Here is a 10,000-nt window from a genome sequence, read left to right on the forward strand (position 1 = left end):
TGTCCGTTTGTGTGTGTATGTTTGTGTCTAGTTTGTGTATGTGTGTGTCTGTATGTGTGTATGTGTTTGCGTGTGTGTGTTTGTGGGTGCACGAATGCCTGTGCCAATGTATCTGCCACCAAGGATAAGACATGAGCCAGGGAACAGAACACATCTCTGTTCTCAAGGTAATATGGAAATGTAATGTTTGCCCTGCCAGAGCACAGCTTCCAACTCGCGTCCTTCAGGTCAAGCTCGAGTTACAGATGCTGTGCGAAAAATAAATCTCTGTGAAACTAACTGTTCCAACACCTACACTTTTCCACTAATCCACTGACATTTCTTGACAGGCATCAAATGACCCCTAGCTACACTCCAACAACCAGAGGGCCTAACGTACACTTACCAGCCCACGCAACGCACTGTGCTCCCAACACATGTGCAAAAAACAAGGCTCTCCGTCATCCTAGTCCTTCGTTCTGTCAGCTGCCTCATCCAACCCTAGTCTCTCTCCCGCTTGCTTTGACAATTGTTCTCCTCTTCCATAAAACACAATAAGAACACCTTGAACCGAAAGACCCCCACCACTGCAGCGCAACGTACCTGCAACCCTCCAACACCCTGTGGATGATCAAGAAACCCTGTTGTGTCACCGGTGCTGTGACTATGTAGTATTTTGCTCAATTCAATCAGTCAAACTGTGTGTGTGTGTGTGTGTGTGTGTGTGTGTGTGTGTGTGTGTGTTTGTCTGTTTGTGTGTGTGCATGTGTGTGTGTGTGTGTTTGTGCATGTGTGTGTGCTGAAAAACACCTCAAATAGTACGATTTAATACAGCAGTGAGGCATTGGCCTCACCAACCCAGAGACGGGGTGAACGAAGGCGCGCAACGCCACGACCTGTGACCCCCACGCCACCCCCATAGGTAGGGGGGGGTCCCTCCAGAAGACGCTAACGACTAGACTTACTTTCTGCGTACGGTGCCGCTGGCGTTGGTGTCGGTGCTGTCGGTGCGCTCCAGGCCCGCCCGCTCGGTGGTGGAGGAGCTGCGGGACAGCCCCCGGGTCAGGCGGGTGTGCGTCCGGCGCTCCCGTCCGGCCCCGGGCGCCGCCGGGGGCGCTGGCGCCGCTGGAGGCGGAGGAAGGGGTGGAGCTGCCGGGATTCCCGGCGTGCTAGCGACGCCGCCGCCGCCACCGCCCTTGGCGCCCTGGTGCAGGGGCAGGGTCAGGGGCTTGTCGGCCGGCTTGTGGTTCTGCTCGGGGGCGTCGGGCGCGGCGGGGGTCCGGGGCGGGGCGATGGGCTTGCGCTCCAGACGCAGGTCCTGGTTCTCCTGGGTGACCCGGTCCAGCTGGCCCTCCAGCTCCTCTATGCGGCGGCGCTGGGTCTCCAGGAGCTTGGCCTGGTTCTCGATGATGTTGTTGAGCTCCAGGAGGTACTCCACCGCCCGGTTGGGGCTCTCGGGACTGGCCTCCATGTCGTTGAGGGGATGGCCCGGGGGGCGAGGAGGTTCTGACCCGTGAGGGCCCAATCCACCCCCCCCACCAGCCCCGGTGAGTAGGGGGGGAGGGACGGATGGATGGGGGCGCGGGAGGAAACTATGGGCTTCTGAAGTTCAGAGACACAAAGTCACACAAATAAGGATGAGGAAAGATTTGGAGCGATTACATAATGTCCCTTAATGTCACTGCAATGTATCGGCTGATTATTGCTGTTCAGTATCTGGAATGTTGCAATGCCAAGAGCATCGTTGAAATCTCAAAGAGGAGCTTAAGAAATGACTGGCGGTCACGTTTGCAAGTCGAGTTTTACGAGTCATTGTGAACATCATTGAAGACCGTGACAAATCGGAATAGTGGACGTCAAGAGTTTGAGACATCTTGTTTCACGGTGATTCATCAAAGGAAGAAAAGAAAATGGAACAATAGCTGATTGGTCATCAATCAAAGAGTAAAAAATAGGTATACTCGGCAGGTGATGACTAAAGCAACTGGTGACAAAGCAATCACTTCCACACGTATACTTCTCAGCACTGACTTTTTAAAAATACATTTCTATGTATAGCGCTGCGTTTCAACTTGTGACTAGGTTGTCTTTAAAATTGTACTTTCGACATACTCAAAGTAAACATTGATCAGTATTTTTGGCTAAACGAACACAAAACGATTCGCCATCCAGGACGGCGGAGAAGGGAAGGGGAGACAGGTGTTTATCGGTCTGATCTAGGCATCGTCCAACATTACATAACACAGAAGATGCTAGCCCATCCACCCACGTTGACTGTCCCTGCAGTCCACCATCGCCACTTTCACCCCATGGCTTGATGGGCTTTTATAAAACAAAAAGTAAGGGTGACGAAATACTACATAAAATCATGGTATAAGTCCGACTCCTTCCGTCCTAACCACATCGAGTTCTCTTCGTTTCAGTTCATCTCCATCTTTGAGGGGTTGCCAATGGAGACGGAACGATGGAGTAATACCTGAAAGTCACGCATCCACCACGAAATCTTGAGACCCAACTTTGGTCGGTGTAGGAAAAGTCCGACCCCTCCTCCAATTTAATCTCATGCACTCTTCACCGAGCGTCCAAAACAAATTGAGTTTATAAACGTCGATAATTGGCTTGTTTAAAGCTAAACTAACGTCTGATAAATCGACGTGACGTGTCCCTTTCCAGAAGTTTAGAACAGAAAATCGTAATCCCTTGCGATCAAATGGTTGTGTCCAACGAGATGGCGCAGAGAAACTGAGAGAACAGAGAGAAACCGAGAGAAACCGAGAGAATCCATTCAGTGTGGTGATGAAGCTGCAGAGAGCGGCGATGCGCGCGCTTTTCTCCGGAGCGCTCCTGTCGAGAGCGCTGCTACTGAGCGCATGTAGGCAACAGTGGTCTGGTATGCTGCAAAATGCTTAACATAGATCATTTCACGCCCATCACAATCTGCTCTATTAAACGTTTGCTCCGTTTCGCATCATCCACGCAAAACGTTGTCATTGGTGTCGGAGCAAATTGTAGTTGATCACTACGGGCTACTAATTGCCGTATTTCGATCACCATTCGTCGCTAAAGCGTCAACAGCTTCCAACTCCATAAGAACTCAGACAACTATTACGTTATTGGATGTGCCAGGGTGGATTGAGATGGGCCTTTAACGACTTTATTTTTAGTGACATTTTTTACGTGCTCCTATCTGAACTCAAGCAACGTTATCAGCTATTGCTTGTCGTTATACTCGGCTCATCTCTTTCTCTACGTCCACTCCGGTTATCTGCCAGTTTTCGTCTTTTTTTTAAACTATTTCTAGCGACGACCAAATTTTGACCCCCTCGCTTATTCTTAAGGCCCACTGTGTGCAATGCGCAAATCGCCAGCATTATATTTACACACGTATGAAGCCTGCAGGCTTTTATCCACCCACCCACCCACTCACAAACACCAACACACCAGAACTGGAGCAACAAGAGTTGAGCTGGGCGCTTCTGATTTGCGTTTGTGTGATTCGATGTCTTCGAAATGTAAACATGCGCTGCCCTCTACTGTCTGCTGAGCACATGAAGTGTCTGGGAACATTCAGCACCTGACAAAAAATGAACGTTCAAACAGGTTTAACAGTTTATTTGCCGTATATAAGACGTTTACACATTATAGCCGTGTATCTCCGCTATGAAATGAAAACATAAAAAAGAACATATACCAAACAGTATAAAATAAGCATAGTGTAGAACATGCTACAGTTAAATAGCCATTGATGGGGAAATTAGTTATTGGTACCATATGTGTGCAATAAGGGAACAAGAATGGGCAGTACACAACAAACAAATCATTTCAAAACTCGGTGTTCACCGTGGTCAAATCAAACCAACGGAGTTCACTCACAGCTGGTCATTCGTCTTCTTGACTTCCAGGGGTTGGCATGATAAACAAATGCAGTTAATATGAATTAAGAACAGTATGTGTAATAGTATGCATACTATATGGCTGATGCTGCCAGTAATATTCCTTCCGTACTGTGATCTGATAGAATGGCTTATCCAGATAAAATATCATAAAACCTGAGTACTTCAAAAAAAATACTTTAATATAAAAATAACATCACAGTATTGACCTAAATAGATTAGACACCTGTTTAGCTTAACACGGGCCATCCTGTGGTGTTTATTTTGTCGTCCGATATTATTGAAATATCGTGTTTTTCAAAGGGTTAACAGTGTAGTTCATTCTTCATGGATTTCGTGGAAAGAAACCTTAGTATGGGTAGGCTTTAAATGAAATGAAGCAAACGGCCCACACACCACCAGAGATCTCAGAGTGAGGGCTTTCACACAGTAAGAAAGATCTAGTAACAATAATGTGGTTTATGTTACCAAGGCAACTGTACGTGGCACTATGGGCACAGCACTTCCTAGAATCTAGATAGTGAACTTACTCTGAGCTAAAATGCACATTTATTAACAGTACTGGAACTATGCATGCTGAATGCATCCTTTTGGCATCTGTTGCTGACGTGTGAAGTAGATAAGTAGAACACATACCATATGAATTCACGCCCAAGCAGTACATTAGTGATAGAAAATATTCATCTTAAAAACAGGTTGACAAGATATAGTATTATTTAATCTGTGATTGCACAATTTAAGTTTTAAAATCTATTTTAATTCAAACTTCCTCACACTTAATAATATCATAGAGTATGGTCTCTGTTATAGGTAGGCGTATAATAGTATATTTGATTATGCTATGCAAATCATAACGGTGCTTCAACATGTATAGCATGTACATAAGTCATTTATTTTGTACAAAATTTACAGAATATAGTTTTCACACCTGTTTCCTAGATAAAAAAACATATGTAGCACACACACACACACACACACACACACACACACACACACACACACACACACACACACACACACACACACACACACACTAACGCAACGCCCCCAATCATAAATAAAAAATAAATAGGACAATATTATATGATTATATGCAGGTGTCCATGTAAGGATAGCGACAACAAAAAACACAATCCTACTAGAATCACCCCCTCTTTCTGACCCGTATCTGAATGATAGACAAGGTTGTCTGATAGTTAGGAACCATTGCATTACGTTACACTGTGACTTTGTACTAACATGTGATAAAGGCTGAGCACGTCAGTGGAGTCTTTGTACAGTAGGGGGGAGTAATGAGATAAAACCTGACCTGTTACAGCAGCCAAAACACCACAGAGAGACACACAGGAGCTTACCATTGGGAGATGAAAAAGGGGATAAAACAAGGATGTGGAGGCTTTGACCTGCCCTCTAAATGCTAGGGTAAATGTTAACAGAGGACTGTGGATGTGTCATAAGGACAGCAGCATTATTTCAGATAAATAAAAAGTGTTGTTTCAAAAAAATACTTTTGTATAGATTTGACTTTGCTGGGTTTGCCCAATAACTATTTACAAATTCAACAACATTGAGAAGTATTATTTACATAGTAATCAGCCATAGGTCAGCTGGAAAAAGGCACAAAGAATAGTTTTATATATATAGATATATATTATTGTCGATATCAAAAGTGACAAAGAGGAAGAGGAAAAAAATTGACATGTTAAACTGGAGAAACAAAGCAGAGCTCTACAGTCTCTCTCTCTCTCTCTCTCTCTCTCTCTCTCTCTCTCTCTCTCTCTCTCGCTCTCTCAGTTGTCCTCCATCATCTGAGCCAGTCTCACCCGGCTGGGGTTGAGCCAGGGGCCGGGGAGCAGCCCGGTCCTGGAGGCCAGGGAGAGACCAGAGATGCTGGCCGCTGACACACTGCCGTCTGATTGGCTGGCTCCAGAGTCTGAGTCCCACCCCTCACTGTCCGCACCGTCCAGCCCGTTCTGGTGGGCGTTCAGACTCTGCATGGAGGTGAGGAAGGTGAAGGGCCTCCTCCGGGACAGGGGGGGCCCCGGGCCGGGCAGAGACTCCTCCGACCGCACCACAGGCAGCCCCCCACCGACTCTCCCGCGCCGCCAGTCCTCCCAGACGGCCTCCCGCTCTCTGGCAGTCTCCCCGTCCTCCTCGTCACCATCGCCGTCCTCCTCGTCCCTGCTCCCCTCCCTGTGGCTCTGCTCCCTAGGGGGTTTGGGCTGAGGGAGCTTCTGATTTGGCTGAGGAATGGGCAATGCAGCGTGCTCTGTTGGGTCTTCTGGTTCTTCCTCCTCACCACCACCCCATCTCTCCTCCCGTTCTGCCCCCTCCGGAACCGCCTGCTCCCGTACCGCCACCTCCGGGACCGGCTCCTCCCGGACGGCTTCCTCCCGGACGGCTTCCTCCCGTAATTCCACCTCCTCCCTGACCCGCCTCTCCGCTGGCCTCTCCTGGGCCGGTCCGCTCCTCCCCCTGCTCTGGGTTCTTGTTTCTTGGCTTGTGCTTCTCCTTCGCTCCCTGCTCCTCCCCCACCCCCTCCCACCATTCACCTCGTTATCACCACCATCACCACCATCCTCATCCTCATCTTCATCATACCTCCAGAGTGTGTCTCTGGGTAAACTCTGAGTTCTTCGTCCGCCCTTCCTCCTCCTCCTGCTACCCGACGCCTTGGACGACTTTATCCTGGCCTTGTCCTTCCCCCCCTCCTCCTCCTGCTCCTCCCCCTCTTCTCCTCGCTCCCTTCCTCCCCCAAGCTCGGAGTCAGGTCCCCCTGCCCTCGAGCCTCCTCCCTCGCCCTCGGACTTGTGCCGCCTTCTCCTGCTCCTCTCCCTCCCTCCTCCTTGCTCCTTCTTCTCGTTGTTCTTGGTCTTCTTCTCTCTTCTCTCTGAGGAGGACCTCGCTCTGCTCCTGCTCTTGGAGCTGCGACCCCTCTGCCTGGCGGGGGCTACTGCAGCCACACTCTGCTGCCGGAGTTGCGGAGCGAGGGGAGGGGGGGTGACTCTGCGCTCACGGCCTGTTGGGGGAGGCAAGAGAGAGAGAGAGAGAGAGAGAGAGAGAGTGAGAGAGAGAGAGAGAGAGAGAGAGAGAGAGAGAGAGAGAGAGGTAGAGAGAGAGAAAGAGAGAGAGAGAGAGAGAGGTACAGAGAGAGAGAGGGGGGGGTGGAGGGAGAGGGAGGGGGAGAAGGGAGAAAGGGAGAGAGAGATAGAGAGAGATGGATGGGTGTCAGGAAGGGAATATCTTTTGGGGGAAAGCTGAGTACGTGAGTGAAAGGCTGAGCAAGCATGACATAATGTGGTTAATGGACTCCAACGTCATAGAGCGTATCGCTGTAAAAGTGCCATTAGTTCTGCTTGTAAAGAAACAGCTTCTCATTGCCTAATAAACTTCACCACTTTATTTAGCCTGACTTCTTTATTATAACACAGTAATCACACCATTTGTCTTTCATGCTACTTTCTACTTGTGCTCATTCCTTTTTTTTTCTAATCTTACATTTATTTATTTCCAATTTGATATGATTAAATTAAAAACAACTCTGGATTCATCTTCTAAACATAACATGCAATGTCATAAACAGCTTAGCTATGGCTTTACAGCTGCCTAAAAGATGAACAAAGATTACAATCTCTCCCACTGAGACGTGTGGAGTCTCCGACTGCTTTGTTAGGGTCTGTACTTCACATGAGAGCGATTGAGAAGCCATGCTTTAAACTATGTGAAGGCAGTGTCTGAGAGGAGGAGTGTAGAGAGACAGTAAAATGAGAGAACTAACAGGAACAGTTACCAACCGCGTATTCTCTGTCCGTCCGATCACATAGAAGCACGGCTCGCCTAGCTTGGAGTTGGTCATACATAGAGACAAGCTGGAGAGCTCAACTGAGAGCGAGAAGGAGAGAAGGAGAGAAGGAGAGAAGGACGAGGGAGAAAGGAGAAGAAAGAAGAAAAGTAGAGTCTAAGAAGAAGGTTTCAATGTGGAGTGATTCAAAAATCAGAGGAACACACACAAAAGAGATGGAGGATTCAGAATAAACTGGAAACCGGAAGGATAGACACCCAACCCACAAAGAGGAATGAATGATACTTTAAAAAGGGAAAGGACTGCAGGTCAGCATAAAAGGATGCACGTTTAAAATCAGCCAGAAGAGACCCCAGAACACCCCGAGGAAGTAAGCAGCAAAAACAACAATGTGGTGTTTCCCTAAGATGAAACACCACCTTGGACTGCTGCCACACGTTGTGGTCTTTATGCCTGTGCGTTTGTCTCTGTTTGTGCGTTTGGCTCTGCGTGTGCGTTTGTCTCTGTTTGTGCGTTTGTGTCTGTCTGTCTGTCTGTCTGTCTGTCTGTCTGTCTGTGTGTGTCTCTGTGTGTGTGTGTGTGTGTGTGTGTGTGTGTGTTGTGCTCCCCATCCCCCCCCCCCCCGGCCTCACCGTAGTCGGGCACGTAGCCGTTGCCTCTCTTGAGGACCAGGTGGATGCGCTGGCCCCCCCGTCGGATGTGCTCCACGGCCTGGCTGTGGGTGATCCCCGCTGTGCTGTCTCCGTTGATCTCCACCAACTGGTCGCTCACCTGCTCAGACACCACCACCACCACCACCACCACCACCACCACCCAACGGATCCATGGGTTAAATATCTCTGGGATAAGCATGTCTGTGTATTCAAAGCTTTGAAAAGGTCAGGCTGTGTGTGGTGTGCTCCTGTCAGGGTAAAGCTGCAGGAACACTGCACAGGCATGTGGTGCGCACGCATATGGACCCAAAAAGCCTATGGGGAGCACGGACACACCTGAATCTTGTGGCTCCTGGAGGCCGGCCCCCCCTCCATTAGCCCCAGGACGTAGAGGCCCATGTTGTACTCACTGCCCCCCCGCAGGCTGAAGCCGAACCCGGTGGGTCCGCGGTCAAGGTCCACGCTGTAGTACCGGGAGTCTTGCTGCGAACCAGAGACATATACTTAAAGCACCCTGTGGTTGATTTAAAGCACCCTGCGGTTTATTTAAAGCACCCTGCGGTTAATTTAAAGCAATCTGTGGTCAATATAAAGCACTCTGTGGTTAATGTAAAGCACTGTGGCTTATTTAAAGCTGTAGGTTATAGACAATCAATGATATCACAAGAATGAGATAGAGGGGAACAACAGAGAGCAGAGGGTCTGCAGTGACCCTAGAATTGACTTCCTATGATTGAACATACACACGAACAACGCTCACCTTAGGACGTGACCTGTGACCTTTCCCGCTTCTGTGGCTGGGGTCATACTCTGCGGACTCAGTGAGGCTGGAGGTGTCTATGAGAGGGGGAGGACTGCTGTTAACTGAAGCATCCCTGGCTCTAGAGGTATGTGTGTGTGTGTGTGTGTGTGTGTGTGTGTGTGTGTGTGTGTGTGTGTGTGTGTGTGTGTGTGTGTGTGTGAATGTTAGCATGTTTTTCGGTGCGTGTCTGTGTACAAACACAAAATTTCATTGGCATCATACTGGTCTGCAAATAGGGTAAATAAGGTATCTCCCGACATGCGACAATATTGCCCAGGAATATAACGGCAGTGAAATTACAAAGGGATTTTAACGTTGCAAAACCAGCCCTTGTTAAAAAGGTTAATTCCCTCCCCTGTTGTGTGTGCGCACGTGTGTGTTGGCTGGCCAGTCAGTGTTTTGGCCGGTCAGTCAGTCAGTCAAGTGTACGTGTGTGTGTTTGTCTGAATGTGTGTGTGTGTGTGTGTGTGTTTTATAACTAAGAGTGTGTGTGTAACAGTGTCTTGGACTCACAGGTGCTGGGCCGGGGGACGATGGTGAGGCGCAGGGTGTTGCCGGCGCGGCGGAGGAGGTGGGAGAGCTCCCGGTGCGGCAGCGCCACCACGGAGCGGCCCTCCACCGCCTCCAGACGGTCGCCCTGACGGATCTGACCGCTGCGGGCCGCCGGGCTGCCCCGCCGCACCGTCACGAAGCGGTGGGGCAGCAGGGACGCAGCTGGGGAGGGAGAGAGGGGGAGGGAGAGAGGAGGGGGGGAGAGAGGGGGAGAGAGAGGGGGTGGGAGAGAGAGAGTGGGGGAGAGAGAGTGGGGGAGAGAGAGAGAGAGAGGGGGGGAGAGAGAGAGGGGGGGGGGAGAGAGAGAGAGAGGGGGGGG

General features: G+C 49.5%; 1 protein-coding gene across 1 annotated transcript in view; it reads right to left on the minus strand.

Moving 5' to 3' along the window:
* Positions 1-4,775: 4,775 nt before the first annotated feature.
* The window catches only part of magixb (MAGI family member, X-linked b), a 40,187-nt gene continuing 34,962 nt past the window's right edge, over positions 4,776-10,000 (minus strand). The window contains exons 13-18 of the mRNA XM_079742377.1: positions 9,643-9,843; positions 9,088-9,164; positions 8,664-8,810; positions 8,307-8,445; positions 6,653-6,891; positions 4,776-6,325 (exon numbers count right to left, since the gene is read on the minus strand). Coding sequence (XP_079598503.1) covers positions 5,663-6,325; positions 6,653-6,891; positions 8,307-8,445; positions 8,664-8,810; positions 9,088-9,164; positions 9,643-9,843 — 1,466 coding nt within the window. The 3' untranslated portion in view covers positions 4,776-5,662. The remainder of the gene's footprint in view (positions 6,326-6,652; positions 6,892-8,306; positions 8,446-8,663; positions 8,811-9,087; positions 9,165-9,642; positions 9,844-10,000) is intronic.

Source organism: Pollachius pollachius (genome assembly GCF_949987615.1).
Source record: "Pollachius pollachius genome assembly, chromosome: 8".
Taxonomy (NCBI): Eukaryota; Metazoa; Chordata; class Actinopteri; order Gadiformes; family Gadidae; genus Pollachius; species Pollachius pollachius.